General features: G+C 41.7%; 1 protein-coding gene across 3 annotated transcripts in view; it reads right to left on the reverse strand.

Moving 5' to 3' along the window:
* MAP3K9 (mitogen-activated protein kinase kinase kinase 9) overlaps positions 1 to 16,148 on the reverse strand; it is an 86,522-nt gene that overhangs the window by 20,728 nt on the left and 49,646 nt on the right. For all 3 annotated transcript variants that reach the window (XM_054449025.2, XM_054449024.2, XM_054449023.2), the window contains exons 4-5: positions 6,677 to 6,825; positions 5,571 to 5,746 (exon numbers count right to left, since the gene is read on the reverse strand). In XM_054449025.2, coding sequence (XP_054305000.2) covers positions 5,571 to 5,746; positions 6,677 to 6,825 — 325 coding nt within the window. The remainder of the gene's footprint in view (positions 1 to 5,570; positions 5,747 to 6,676; positions 6,826 to 16,148) is intronic.

Raw genomic sequence — 16,148 nt, forward strand, 5'->3', positions numbered from 1 at the left:
AAGATGTTTTTTCACCAAATGCAATGGCAACAAAAGCCAAAATTAACAAATGGGATCTAATTAAACTAAAGAGCTTCTGCACAGCAAAAGAAACTATCATCAGAGTGAACAGGCAACCTACAGAATGGGAGAAAACTCTGCAATCTATCCATCTGACAAAGGGCTAATATCCAGAATCTACAAAGAACTTAAACAAATTTACTAGAAAAAAACAAACAACCCCATCAAAAAGTGGATGAAGGATATGAACAGACACTTCTCAAAAGAAGACATTTATGCAGCCAACAAACATATGAAAGAAAGCTCATCAGCACTGGTCACTACAGAACTGCAAATCAAAACCACAATGAGATACCATCTCACACTAGTTAGAATGGTGATCAGTAAAAAGTCAGAAAACAACAGATACTGGAGATGATGTGGAGAAACAGGAATGCTTTTACACTGTTGGTGGGAGTGTAAATTAGTTCAACCATTGTGGAAGACAGTGTGGCAACTCCTCAAGGATCTAGAACTAGAAATACCATTTGACCCAGCAATCCCATTACTGGGTACATACCCAAAGGATTATAAATCATTCTACTATAAAGACACATGCACACGTATGTTTATTGCAGCACTATTCACAATAGCAAAGGCTTGGAACCAACCCAAATGTCCATCAATGATAGACTGGATAAAGAAAATGTGGCACATATATACCATGATGCTATGCAGCTATAAAAAAGGATGAGTTCATGTCCTTTGCAGGGACGTGGATGAAGCTGGAGACCATCATTCTCAGCAAACTAACACAAGAACAGAAAACCAAACACCGCATGTTCTCACTCTAAGTGGGAGCTGAACAATGAGAACGCATGGACACAGGGAGGGGAACGTCACAAACCCTGTGGGGGTGGGGGGCTAGGGGAGGCAGAGCATTAGGAAAAATACCTAATGTAGGTGACAGGTTGATGGGTGCAGCTAACCACCACGGCACGTGTATGTAACAAAACTGCACATTCTGCATATGTACCCCAGAACTTAAAGTATAATTAAAAATAAATAATAAAACAAAAATTTTAAAAAAGATATTTTTAAACCAGAGCCAACTTAATCCAGCTTAAAATGTATCCACTGTACATAAATCATCCTCCAGGTAACATCTAATGATAAAATAAAAATATCTTTCCAGGGTGGCTGCTCAAAAGCTATGTGAGGCATGTCATCTAAATCTTCATGTTCACTTGAGGAATGAATCCACTGAGGTATGTGGTTTCAACTCTCACCTTATCTTAAAAGACAATGATTTGCTCTAGAAGAATCATGAAAGCATAGCAAGGAAAAAAGAGAACATTTCCTGAGGTCTTTTTCAGGCACTTGCTCTAGAATCAAATTTGGCTGCTGCTCTATCACACTCCCCTGAAACGAACTGCTCAATGAGCACAGGAGATGTCACCCCAGAGCAGACCGTGCCCCTGCAAATCTGAAGGACGGTCAGTCACACTGCTAGGGGGAGAGCTGAAGCCAGAAAGCTAGAGGGTGGAACTGGGACAAAGTCCCATTTGGAATTGCATCTTGTGACCCAAGAACAGGCCCTTTTGTCCTGCTCTGAGAATGGAAGCAGGAGCCACATCAGATGGCAGAAGCTCTTCCCTACCTCCCCTTTATCCTTCTGCATGAGTTCATAAGTGAGCCCAGCACTGAATTCCTGGAAAGAGGGGAGGGGATATAGAATCAAGAAACAGGAGAGAAAACAGGAAAGAAAACAAAGCATGTCTACAAAATTTTTAAATCTAGATTTTAAACTCTTAATGCTGGTTACCCTGGGCCTTAGATTAAAGTGGGGTGTGGGGTGGAACCTGGAGAGAGCCATGTCTGAAAAAGCAGAATATTTCTTCAATAAAGGAGCCACAGAAACACTTCTGTGGTCGAAACCTAATTTCTCAATGAAATACTCACTATAAGTAACCATTCTGGATTAAAACAAAATAATGTAGAAAGGGAAACTGGAGCTAGAAAACAAGCATGTGAACCTATATTGGGGAAGCTGAGCAGCAGGTAAACAGTGGAAGAGAGGAAAGAGATCAATAAATGAATATAATATTCTGATGCTATAAACTCTCCATTCAGCTTGTCTTCCATCCCCAGGAGAATGTCAAAATAGCCATAAAAGTGATAGAAAGAAGGCCGGGCGTGGTGTCTCACGCCTGTAATCCCAGCACTTTGGGAGTCCGAGGCAGGCGGATCACCTGAGATTTGGAATTTGAGACCAGCCTGGCCATGATAGTGAAACCCTGTCTCTACTAAAAACATAAGAATCAGCTGGGCATGGCGACATGCACCTGTAATCCCAGCTACTTGGGAAGCTGAGGCAGGAAAATTGCTTGAACCCTGGAGGCAGAGGTTGCAGTGAGCCGAGATCATGCCACTGCACTCTGGCCTGGGTGATAGAGCAAGACTCTGTCTCAAAAAAAAAAAAAAAAAAAAAAAAAAAAAAAAAAAAAAGTGATAGAAAAGAAATGAGAAAAGAATTAGCACATTAAAAAGTGTCTAGCATGTGGTAGGCCTACGTGCTCAGTGGTTGAATAACTATTGAGTCAATAAATGAATGAAGAGAAATAATAATAGGAGATAGAGTGCAATATTGTGAATGCAATCCTTCTTTATGGGAACATAGATTTATCACAAGTTCCTGAGAGTTGAACTTGAACTTGAACTACTTCTTCCTTGATGAAATAAACCTCAAATTAATTGTTGTGCGCCCTCCAAATCCTTTGTTTCTCTGTCCTGTGACTTTGTTTTCATTACCAAGAGAAGAAAAATTCATGGAAGACGCAGAAAAAATATTCCTGGTTGGTTGATTTTGCTGTTAAGTGTAAAAGTTTAAAAGTCAAAGCTAATTTCAAGCTTCCTAAGTCCTTGTCTCCTCTATGCTCTTATCTAAGGGATGGTTTGGCTCTAAGTCGCTCTCTTTAATGGAACACAAACCCCAGACGACACCAATGCATTCTCACAATAACACTTAGAAACAATAGGTTGATCCAACCTGAGGAATTAGCTGAATCATAGGGTAAATCAGGACATTTGTGGAATATATGCCTATGACACCATTCACCTGGAGGACCCTTAAACATGTTGAATCTCCTATTTTGCAACACCTATTTGTGTTGCACAGTTTGCAAATCACATCTTCCACATACAGAATGAGTTAAGAAGAATCTCTCCGAGAGAAAGCACATCTTACTCTCACTTACCAAACAACAAGCCTTATAACAGAGAGGCATCATAGCATGGTGGCTAAGAGAAAGGACTCTGGAACAAACTGCCTGTTCAGGTCCCAGCTTCGCCATCATTAACTGTGTGGCCTTGGACAAGTTAATATGGGCATCACATATAATATGGAGTTAATAGCACTGACATCATTGACACAGACAATTATTATCTCATTAAATAAGATAATTCACATAAATTATAAGAAAGCACGGCACATAGCACATGCTCTACAAATGTTAGCTATTATAAGAATGAGTTTGACTTCCTAGTAACTACTTACTGACAAAATCCAACCTTCATTTTTCTTATGGGCTGGTACCCTTATAATTTCATCAATTAAAAGAAAGGTAACCAAGGGTCAGTGATGCAGCAATCCAAAAAAAAAAAAGCCAGCAACTCTTGGGATTCTTCTAGCTGGAATAGTATTTAGTGAGAGGAACCGTCTTTTGTAATCATTCTGCTCAACAGTCAGTGCAAGTCCACCCACCAGGGTCCCTGAAGAGTCATTGTAAGCTCACTCCATTCTTCTAGAGAATGCTTATTGACTTGGCAAACAGTACTGTGTTCAGAATTGCTATGTTCCATAAAAAGAGTTTAATCTCTTCAAATCAGCTCCAGAAATTATTTGTAAGTCATTTGTGTAGAACAAAAATGACATTTGATATGGTTTGGCTGTATCTTCACCTAAATCTCATCTTGAATTGTAGTTTCCATAATCCCCATGGGTCATGGAAGGGACCAAGTGGAGATAATTGAATCATGGGGGTGGTTCCCTCATCCTGTTCTCATGATAGTGAGTTAGTTCTCACGAGAGCTGATGGTTTTATAAGGGTCTTCTCCCTTTGCTGGGCACTTATTTCTTCTTCCTGCCGCCATGTGAAGAAGGACCTGTTTGCTACCATGATTGTAAGTTTCCTGAGGCCTCTCCAGCCCTGTGCAACTGTGAATTGATTAAACCTCTTTCCTTTATAAATTAACCAGTGTTGGGTATGTCTTTATTAGCAGCATGAGAACAGACTAATATAATATTACAAAGAATATAGGTTTTTGGAATCAGAAGACCCACATTCAAGATTCTGCTTCCCCACTTACTAACTCTGTTACTTCAGGCAAGTTGCTGACCCTCAGCTCTGAGATGGCAACAATAATAACACCTGGCCTACATACTGATGACAGGGGCCATAGGACTCCTGAATAAAAGAGACAAAAAGGTTTCATCAAATTTTTCAAGTGGAAAAAGTGGGAAACCATAAAGCCGTAAACAAATTTAGCTATCATTATTATCATATGGCTATTAACTTCCCAAATTCCCATAGTGCAGAGTGAGAAAAGAAAAAAGGCCTGTAATCCCAGCACTTTGGGAGGCCGAGGTGGGCAGATCACGAGGTCAGGAGATCGAGAGCATCCTGGCTAACACGGTGAAACCTCGCCTCTACTAAAAATACAAAAAATTAGCCGGGCGAGGTGGCGGCCGCCTGTAGTCCCAGCTACTCAGGAGGCTGGGGCAGGAGAATGGCGTGAACCCGGGGGGCAGAGCCTGCAGTGAGCCGAGATCGCGCCACTGCACTCCAGCCTGGACGACAGAGCGAGACTCTGTCTCAAAAAAAATAAAAAAAGATAAAAGAAATTAACCAAATCTATAAAGACTTCTCTCTTGCCCCTAGCTACATCCCTTAGATTTAGTCCTGCCCCTATATAAGCAATATAGTTGCATGTGACTGGCTTCACCTGTGTGTACACTGACTGCTAGGGACACACTGAGGGAACAGAAAGGGGCCATTTAGGGAATGGCCACCAAAACAAAAAAGCAGATCTCTGGTAGGCTAGGAGTCTCTAAACTCACTGCTTGGTTTGGGCCTGAAATATTTTTCATAAAAACATGAAAAATGCCACACAATTTCAGACCCATGGTATTTTTTGCCCATATTCTATTTCTGATTCTGATGTCAAAAGACACGGGAAGGATGTTCTGATAACTATCCTCAAGGTTGAAGTATTCCTATATCAAGTTAACCTTCATCTAGAAGTCTATTGTAGAATCAAGAAACATTTCCAGAACCTCTCATATTTCCAGCTGGCAGGGTGAGACATTCCACTGTGAGAAAAGAAAAAAGGCCTGTAATCCCAGCACTGGGATTTTGCCCAACTGCATTCTTCTCTGGTTTGGACAATTAAGTAGATACCAAGCTGGAAGGTGGGCATGCTAGAGTCAAGATGGTCAGTCAGACTCGGTCCAGAGGTCCCTGTGAGCGAGGTCTACTAATTCAACGCATGCCTTTTTTCTTTTCGTTCTTTTTTTTTTTTTTTTTTTTTACCTTTTCTTTGGCCCTGAGTTGGTCAAACATCTCCTGAATCTCGTGTTTCCAGTCGTCCTGCAGGCAGTGGAAGGAGTCCTTGGGCATTTCAAAGAAACCAGACTCTTCTATGGTGGTTAGCTGGTCCAGGATATTCGTGAAAGATGGTCGTGAGTGGGGATCAGGATTCCAGCAGTCTGAATAGAACATGTGAATACTCAGAAAGCATGAATGGACAGAAGCAAACATGTAAGACTTAGGCTATTACGTGGCCTCACTTCCCAGAAAACTACCTCTTACTTCTTCCAGAAACAGAGATCAGAATTTAGGTAACCTCAAATAAGGCTCAGGAAGTAAAGCAAGCTGCCCACCATTACAACCATAAAGAGTGAACATGAAAATTAAACGCAGCAGTTCTGTACTCATTCCATTCTGTCTGTTAATTAAGGATAAAAGAAGTGAACCCAAAGAGTTTTCTTGTACAAAGCACCACCACAACACAATTTACCATGTTACTACCTGATTCAAGAATAGACAATGGGGAATTATGCCCTGGGCTTCAGTTTCCCATAAATAAATGAATTAGCCTTCCCCCACCCACAATGGGATGATGAGGAGGCGAGGATGAAAAGCATTCTAGTGGGAGTCAGGGAAAGTGAATTCTACCTAATCCCAGCTCAGCCACTCCCTAATGAGGCGGCCACCTATCCACTCAACTTCGCTTAGCTTTAGATTCCTTACTTAACAAAATTATGGGGTTTGACTAGATGACTTTTAGAGTTCTTTCTCCTAAGATGTTCTTCACGTCTCTTAAGGTATTCAGAGGTCCTGACATAAAAGTTACTGTACTTTCTGATTTTGCATTAAATAATAATATGCTGAAGTGCTGGATAGCGGGCTTTTGTTACTAATTTCACTTCTACAGTCCCTAGAGATATGACCTGCTTGCAGCAGGGTGTGGACATCATCTTGAAGAAGCCTTTCCAGTTGCCCAGAGGATTCCTCCTTAGGTGACTGAAACTTTATCTCCTCTTTCAGTAACTGATCTCATAGAATTGGCCAAACTCTACCCAGTGCTTACACGAGGCAAAGTATCTCCAGTTTGGTTCAGGCCAGGGCTTACTTACCTTCCATGAGTTTGGCAAAAGGTTCTGGGCATGTAGAAGGAATAGGAAGGGCGAGTTTGTTCATGGCCACTCCATAAGCGACTGCTAAGCCATCAATGCCTCGAAAGGGCACCTCACCAGTCAGCAACTCCCAAAGTAGCACCCCGTAGCTAAGGAGAGGAAGAAGACAGAAGCCATATAATAAACTTAAGGTACAACTTCACTGCAATAGCTCATGAGTCTTTTCTGAGCATCCCACATTCTCCCAAACACATAGTGAGACTAATGAAACAGCATACTAATGTGATATAAAAGGGAAACCGTAAAGCCTACTAGCTAAAAGCAAAATCTCTGGAGTCAAGCATACTTGATTTTCAAGTTTTCTTCCATAATTCCTTAGCTATATGACCTTGGGCAAGGCACTACAACTCTTTAAGCCCCTAATCCTCATCTGTAATGCACGAATAACACTATCAGTCTGGCAAGGCTATTGTTGAATTAAATGAGCTACTATAGTGTTTAAATAAGTGCCCAATGGCCATAGCTCTTTCATTATCGTTATTATTATTATTATTATTATTTTGAGATGGAGTTTCACTCAGTCGCTCAGGCTGGAGTGCAGTGGCGCAATCTGGGCTCACTGCAACCTCCATCTCTTGGATTCAAGAGATTCTCCTGCCTCCACTTCCTGAGTAGCTGGGATTATAGGCGTGCGCCACCACACTTGGCTAATTTTTGTATTTTTAGTAGAGACAGGGTTTCACCACATTGGCCAGGCTGGTCTCTCAAACTCCTGACCTCCTGTGATCCTCCCGCCTCGGCCTCTCAAAGTGCTGAGATTATAGGCGTGAGCCACCGCACCTGGCCTGTTACCATTATTATTAGTGAAATAAACTGGGATAAGAGGCAGCCTCCCAAGTATAATTTTTTTTCTGTTTTAAGAAAACTTCAGCTTTTGTCACAGATACATTTTTTTTCCCCAAAGTGCTAGGATTAACAGATTTTTTTTTAGCTTTACAAAAAGCAGAGTACTAACCACTCAAAGCAGATTTTGTTCCTATAAAAGATTTATTTAAATGCCCACTAGGTTGAATAGATTTCTGCCCCCAGATCAGTGTGAGTGGGTTCTTAACAGAGATCTCTGTCTAATTCAAACGGAAAAGTTTCACAAGGGTAGACCACACTGGTAGAAGAGAGCAGCACATCAGCTGTGAGAATTTCAGTGTGCCCTCCCTATCTTTCAAGTCCACATAAAGAATTTCTTTTCTCGTGTCCTATGAGTCAGTGAATGTGGAGTACAAAACTTAATGGAAGAATTATTCTGTGAATTCATGATCAGAACCAGGCACAATCACACAGCACTCAGTCCTTCCAGGAATAAGTCGGGACAAGAAACCATAAGGCTATGAATAGTTAGAAGAATGGCTCTCCTTATGTTTTCAACACCAAACTCAACAATAAGTTTTGCAACCAGCAACAAAGGTCGTATTAATTTAAAAAATAATAATAGGCCAGGCGTGGTGGCTCACATCTGTAATCCCAGACTGTAAATTCAGCCTTTGGGAGGCGGAAGTAGGCAGATCACTTGAGGTCAGGAGTTCAAGACCAGCCTGGCCAACATGGCAGAACTCCATCTCTACTAAAAATACAAAAATTAGCCAGGGGTGGTGGTGCACGCCTGTAATCCCAGCTACTTGGGAGGCTGAGGCAGGATGATCACTTGAATCTAGGAGGCGAAGGTTGCAGTAAGCCAAGATCGTGCCACTGCACTCTAGCCTGGGTGACAGAGCAAGACTCTGTCTCAAAATAATCAATAATAATAATAAACCCAGTAGCTATTTATCATGAAACCTTATATATGAAGACCACTAAGACACTTTACAAACATCACTGTGAATCTCTACAACAATTCTGATAGGTATTATCAACATTTTGCACACGAGGAAAGCAAGTTTTAGACATGTTTAGGAGCATATTACAAAGGGCATACACAGAGTACATCATGGTGGGCCCAGACCAATTCTCAATTTCTTCCCTTAGAATGCCTTCTACCATTTCTTTGCTTGGTAAACGCTAAACATCTTTCAAGATCCAACTCAAATGTCCCACCATTTATTCATTCATCAGATGACGGCTTTACCCCAGTGAGGCCTTCAAATACTATCATTTTCTTTATGCATCTTGCCAGGAAAGAACGAAAAGCCTGGTAGCCGGTTGGTCTTGACTCGTCTAGACAGGAGATGGATTTTAGTTTGGAGGCTTATGGGAATAGCACTGGATACCTTACGATGCCTTCCCGACATCCCCAGATGTTACTCAGCCCATTTGGGCTGCCACGTATTATAGCTGTTTGTCTGCTAGCCTATGGGCTCCTAAAGAGCAGGAAGAATTGTTTTTAATCTTTGCATTCTCAGGACCTAGCCCAAGCTCTGGTACACAGGAAGCACTCATAGATATGTGAGTGAGTGGGTCTGTGGGTATGGGAGCGAGCGCATGGTCAGACAGTCCTGCAGGCTGCCCTGGGTCCTCTAGAGGAAAACTCAAACATCATCAAGAATTGCACTATTACACTTCCTGACAAACCTTTCATGTGACTTATCAGGTAGTGGTCATGCTGGGGAGCTTCTACCAAGTGACCTCCAGGAACTCTCAGCACTGCCAACCAGATTCCTAGGTCAAAGCCACTGTTACCCTCCATCGCTTGCTCTTGGAATAAATGCCCACCTCCATCCTGGAGAATAAAAACCAAAGGTCCCACAGAACCCCTTTCTCCCAACCAGGCAAAGACAGTCGGTATCTGGGCCCTAACTACCTGGAAAGATCATAGAGTGTTTCGAAGATCCAAATATGTTCTGTTTGTGTCCCTGCATCCCTTCTGTGACAGTTTTCACACTGAGCTCTAAGTGTCCTGTGAAGGTGTCTCAGACCACCTGGAAGCATGTGGGGGGTGAGGCGGGGGTGGGGGGTTATGGGACTGGGACTGGCCTCATTAGCTCCAGTCATGGCAGCTCTACTCTTACCTGGCTTGTTTCTTTGTTTGTCTGCATTCTATCCCACTTCAGGGTTTCTACAGCTGAAAGGAATGTGAGAACTACTGCCCAAGTAGGCAGAATGCTACCAGAGAAAGATTTAGACAGACTTGGGTCAAATGCCTGTTTTATCACTTAACAGCTGTGTGCCTTTAGGAAGCAAGTTCACCTCTCCAAACCTCAGTTTCCTCATCCCTACAACAAGACAGCAATACCGACCTTACAGAATAGTTACAAGGAATCACTAACACCAACAACTAACCCTCTTCCAGAAATTACCATCTATGGCTAATAGACCTGTGGTTTCTCCAAAAGGGCCTGAAATGAGAATGTGTCTGAGGAGGCTTATGTAGAGCTACAGTGTTGGTGAGAGCTTTGCTGAGGGACACTGGCATTCAGAGAAGAAGTCTTTCTGGGGCTGACTAAACTAGTTTTCCTCTGCCAATGTCCTGCTTTATTTTTACAATGGAAGGTGGGTGATATAAATGAAGACTTGGTATTCTGTTGGCAGGAAAAAAGACTGGAGAAATTCAAGAGAAATACAAGTTTACACAGATCTGAGCTCTAGGGAGAGGTGGGCAGTAGAAGTCGATGTGATTTACCTCAGGTTTAGTCAACTTAGTTGCCCTCCCAAGGTTAAAAGGTCAACAAGTCCTTTGATGACCATTTGCAAGCAGCCTGGAAGAACTCGTTCAGCTAAGTCACTGCCTCTGAGTACCTCCCCGCAACACAGACCCACCAGCTCCCACAGTGCTGCCAGTAATTTTCTAAAAGTCCTCACTGCCTAACCCAACCCTCACAGAATTTACTCTTGAGTCAATAATTAACCACCTCCTGAGGCTTGGTAATCCCTTCAACCATTTCCTAGGATCAGAGGTGGAGGAGGGGTGTTTGATTATTTTTCAAAGTGAGGAAAAGTGGACAGCTACCTTTCTTGACAAAAGGCACAGCAACTCCACGCCTGTGCTGGGCCAGAGCTCTATTTTGTAGTAACCTGCACCATTTCTAGACTGTCAGGTCAGGGTCCATGCTCTGAAAGGAGGTGACCAGTCTCCCTTGAATGAGGTGGGTTGGGGAATGTCTTGCACTTGGTAATTATCTGTGATTCCACATTCCAAGAACCACACTGACTGTTTAATAATCTTTGACAAAGATAATTGAACTAATGTATGTGAAAGCACTTTGTAAATTGAAAGTAGCATATAATTCTTCTTATTAACTGAACCCTCATTCAAAATGATGATGTATTTATTAACATATATGTAATACATACATTGATAAACTTATTGACATAACATATTTATTAATGTGGTTATATGTTCATGCTATATTACATTCAAAAAGCAACTTTTAAAACAGAAAGATCCCACTAGGGATAGGCAGACAAGCACATGAATAGGAGTAAACACACCCAAATATCAATACTCATTATCTCTATAAGTGGGTTCAGGGTGATTTTCTTTCCCTGTCTTTTCTTTCTTGTTTACTCATATTTTCAAATTTTTTCTACAGAAAACGTTTTACTATTGTAATTTTGAGATGGAGTCTGGCTCTGTTGCCCAGGCTGGAGTGCAGAAGCGCTATCTCGGCTCACCGCAAGCTCTGCCTCCCGGGTTCACACCATTCTCCTGCCTCAGCCTCCGGAGTAGCTGGGACTACAGGCACCCAGCACCACGCCCGGCTAATTTTTTGTATTTTTAGTAGAGATGGGGTTTCACTGTGTTAGCCAGGATGGTCTCAATCTCCTGACCTCGTGATCTGCCAGCCTTAGCCTCCCAAAGTGCTGAGATTACAGGTGTAAGCCACCGTGCCCAGCCACTATTGTAATTTTTTAAACTTAAAATGATTAAGAAAATGCCTCCGCCTCATCCCACAACCAACAGGCAAGAAGGCCTTGTGGGACGATGCCCTTTGACAGTAACCACTGCTCTACCCACACAGCGCAAAGAAAGGTAACAATTTCAGCAACAGCCTTCTTGAGGCAGTCCCCAATCCAAGCAGATTGGGAAACTTACACAGTTGAGGATCCAGCCCTTTATCATCTCACCCTCCATCACAACATTTGCAGGAGAGCTTTAGAAGCACACTCAAAGAGCAGGAAGACAAACCAGATGGCCCTGGGCACCTGGAATAGCAGAGGCGCAGAGGCCCCCAGCTCTGGATGAGTTCCAGGAGGGGTGAGGTGTGGGGAACTCAGATTCAGCCAGTACCTGGCATAGGGCAAGCATTCCACAAACACTTCTTGAATGAGTCAGTGAGTTACAAGTCAGTTTGGGAAACAGCTTTGTACCAAGTTCCTAGGCATGCCCTGGCCCTCTCTGGGACACCCTGCTGGGCCCTAGGCACGGTGGGCTGATCATTCAGAAGAGGCTGCCTTAAGTGCAAGAACAAGACCGTACAGATGGTGGCATAACTACAAGCACACATTGTCATTACACACATATCTAGTTCTAATCATAGCTTTATGTCTGCCACCTGGGTGAACTTAAGCATGTGACTTCAATTGTCTGAGCCCAGTTACCTCATCTGTAAAATGGAAATGATGATCCCTACTTTGGGGGATTCTTGTGAAGACTATAGAAGATGTATAACATTTACCACAGACCCTATCCCTTAAGCATCTGTAGGTGGTAACAACTGTTACCAGTGTACAAGCATTGCTGTATGTACAGCAGTGGGCACACATTTTCCTCTGCTAAAGGTGAGAGACCATTTGGAGCTACTTAGATGGGTAGGCTTGAGGAAGGAGGAATGAAAGGCCCATTTAATGGGTTATAAATTGTGCCTTGAAGGAAATCCTGCAACATAGAAGCTAAGACAGCTGCAAGGGAGCAGGGTGAATTATGTTTTCAAACCACAATCATCAACCAAACTGGGTCAGGAGGCTTAAGTCCTGGGAACAAGTCTAGACTAGAGCAACTAGAGACCTGCTGGCAGACCATGTGACAATATCCAAGACACATCATCCAAAGTGCTTCTGATTTGAGGTTTACCTCCAAGCGATTTCCTCTAGAGAGTAGAATAATTTCATCAGATGCCTCTCACCAGAGGCTCTTCCTTCAAGCCTGCTTTTAGGATCATGGTTATAGGACAAGACCTAGAGGTTAGTCTTAACAACAAGGATATGTAGGGTAAAAGTTGAAAGGTCCTGCCCTTGTTCTTTCGGTGGAGAAAAAAGCTCTGCAATGGCCTTGTCCTTCCCTGTCTACAATTTCTGTCATCCTGAGAAGACTCTACATGAGGCATTTGTGCTTTTCCTTCCCACTGGGAAGGTGCTTGGATACATGACACAACTCTGTCCAAATCATAACCAGCAGAAACCTCTGGAGTGTGTGACAGTAAAACCTGAGCGATTTCAGGGTTAGGCTGGGAGAAGAAACCTAGTGGGAATACTGGAAGTAGAAAACAATCATGTTACTGAGAAGTCATGGTTTTCCATTAAAAAAGGCAGAGAGAGTTGAGTGTGACAAGTGGCTGCTTGTCCCCTCAAATCTACCCTTCCTGTCTTCCACAGTGGAGCACACAGCTGTCCAGCTAGAATGTACATTTCTCTGCCTCCCTTGGAGCCAGGTGTGCCCACATAACCAAGTGCAAACAATCGGGTATGCAGAGATGTGTACAACTTCTGGATGGTTTCCAAATTAAAGATAAACTGTGCTTGCCATGAGTAAGTTCTCCCTCCTCTTTTATGAAAACTGTAATACACACATAACAGTCACCCAATTTAACCATTCGGTCAAGGTCAATGCACTGAGGGAATCTAAAAGAACCTAGGTTCCTAAAAGATCTCATGGGGCACAGTTGCCCTGCTAGCCTGGGCTATTTAGCTAGTTTTTGAAAGAGAATATGCTTCTATCCTATGTAAGCCTCCATATCTGTATGCCTCTTTGTAATAGCGGCTTAGCTTAATTGATGTATTAATCTCATTAGCATATGGTCAAGCAATAAAAGTGTTAAACTGAAACATGAAATTGCTGATTTTATGTATCAAAAATAGCTGAATATCAGTATACAACTCAACTTAATGAGATCAGGTCAGATATTTTAAGGAAAGTTAAACTCATTTCTTCTCATTAGCTACTTTACCCTGTAATTAATGCATGGTAAAATGAAGTTCAATATGCAGATGCTACAAAACATCACTGAAAGAAGTTAAAGGAGGTCTAAATAAATGGAAAGATATCTCATGATCATGAATTGGAAGACTTATTAAGATGTCAATAGGGCCAGGCACAGTGGCTCACACCTCTAATCCTAGCACTTTGGGAGATCAAGGCAGGTGAACAGCTTGAGCTCAGGAGTTCAAGACTAGCCTGGGCAACATGGTGAAACCCTGTCTCTACAAAAAAATAGAAAAAGTGGAGCATGCCTGTAGCTCCAGCTACTTAGGAGGCTGAGGAGGGAGGATCACCTGAGCCCAGGAGGTCAAGGCTGTAGTAAGCCATGATTATATCACTGCACTCCAGCTCAAGCAATTGAGACCCTGTCCGGAAAAAAAAAAAAAAAAAAAAAGATGTCGATAATCCACAAAGCTACAGATTTGATGCAATTCCTATCAAAATCCCAGCTATCTATTTTGTAGAAATTAACAAAATTACCCTAAGATTCATTAAATGCAAAGGACTCAGAATGGCCAAAACAATCTTCAAAGAGAAGAACAAAATTGGAATCACATTTCCTAATTTCAAAACTTACCACAAAGTCATACTAATTAAGAAAGGGTGGCATCGGCATAAGGACAGATATAGATTAATGGAGTAGAACTGAGAATCTAGAAATAAACCTTTATATTTCTGGTAAATTGACATTTGATAAAAGTGACCAAATAATTCGATGGGAAAAAATAGTCTTTTCAATAAATGGAGCCAGGATAACTGAATAGCCACATGAAAAATAATAAAGTTGGACCCCTACCTCACACCACATACAAAAATTAAGTCAAAATGGATCAGAGACATAAAAGTAAGAGCTAAGGTTATAAAACTCTTAGAAAAAAATATAGGTGTATAAGTCTTCATGACTTTGGACTAGGCAATGTTTTTTAGATATGATACCAAAAGCACAATCCACAGATGACAAAATAAACTAGACATCATCAAAATTAAAAACACTTTCAAAGAACAGCCTTAAGAAAGTGGAAAAACAATCTACAGAATGAAAAAAAAAATTGCTAATCATATATCTGACGAGAGAATAGAAAGGACTCTTTCAGCTCAACAATAAAAAGACAAATACTCAATTTTTAAATTGGCAAAGGATTTGAATAGATATTTCTTCAGGTTCAGAGATATAATTGGCCAATAAGTACATGAAAAGACACTCAACATCATAAGTCATTTAGTGAAATGCAATCAAAATCACAATAAAATACTATTTCATATCCACAAGGACAGACATAATAATAACTTTAAAAAAAAAAAAGGCAATAACAAGTATTGAAAAGATGTGGTGAAATTGGAACATTCATACATTGCTAATGGGAATATAATAAAATGGTATAGCTATGATGAAAAAGTTTGGTGGTTCCTCAAAAAGTTAAACAGAGAACTGTTACATGATTCGGCAATTCCACTCCTAGGGATAGACCCAAGAAAACTGAAAAAATATGTTTACACAAAAGCTTGTATTGTACACAAGTGTCCATAGCAGCATTATTTATAACAGCCAAAAAGCAAAAACAACCCAAATGCCCATCAACTGATAAACGGATAAACAAATGTGGTCTATCCATACAATGGAATATTATTAAGCCTTAAAAAGGAATGAAATTCTGATATAAGTTACAACATGGATGAATCTTTTTTTTTTTTTGAGATGGAGTTTCGCTCTTGTTTCCCAGGCTGGAGTTCAATGGCACGATCCCAGCTCACTGTAACCTCTGCCTTCTGGGTTCAAGCGATTCTCCTGCCTCAGTCTCCCAAGTAGCTGGGATTACAGGCATGCGCCACCACGCCTGGCTAATTTTTTATTACAACATGGATGAATCTTGAAAACATTATGCTAAATGAAAGAAGCCTAGTCACAAAAGACCACATATGGTATGATTCCATTTATGTGAAACATCCAGAACAGGCAAATTCATAAAGACAGAAAGTAAATTAGTGTTTGCTAGAGAGTAGAAGGAGGAAAGATTAGGGAAGGACTGATAATAGATATGGGGCTTCTTTTTTGGGTGATAAAAATGTTCTGGAAATTGGCCGGGCACGGTGGCTCATGCCTATAATCCCAGCACCTTAAGAGGCCGAGGCGGGCAGATTGCTTGGGATCAGGAGTTCAAGACCAGCCTGGTCAACATGGCGAAATCCCATCTCTACTAAAAATATAAAAATTAGCCAGGTGTGGTGCGCACCTATAATCCCAGCTACTTGGGAGGCTGAGGCAGGAGAATCACTTGAACCCGGGAGGCAGAGGTGGCAGTGGGCCGAGATCATGCCACTGCACTCCAGCCTGGGCAACAGAGTAAG

Source organism: Pongo pygmaeus, chromosome 15 (assembly GCF_028885625.2).
Source record: "Pongo pygmaeus isolate AG05252 chromosome 15, NHGRI_mPonPyg2-v2.0_pri, whole genome shotgun sequence".
NCBI lineage: Eukaryota > Metazoa > Chordata > Mammalia > Primates > Hominidae > Pongo > Pongo pygmaeus.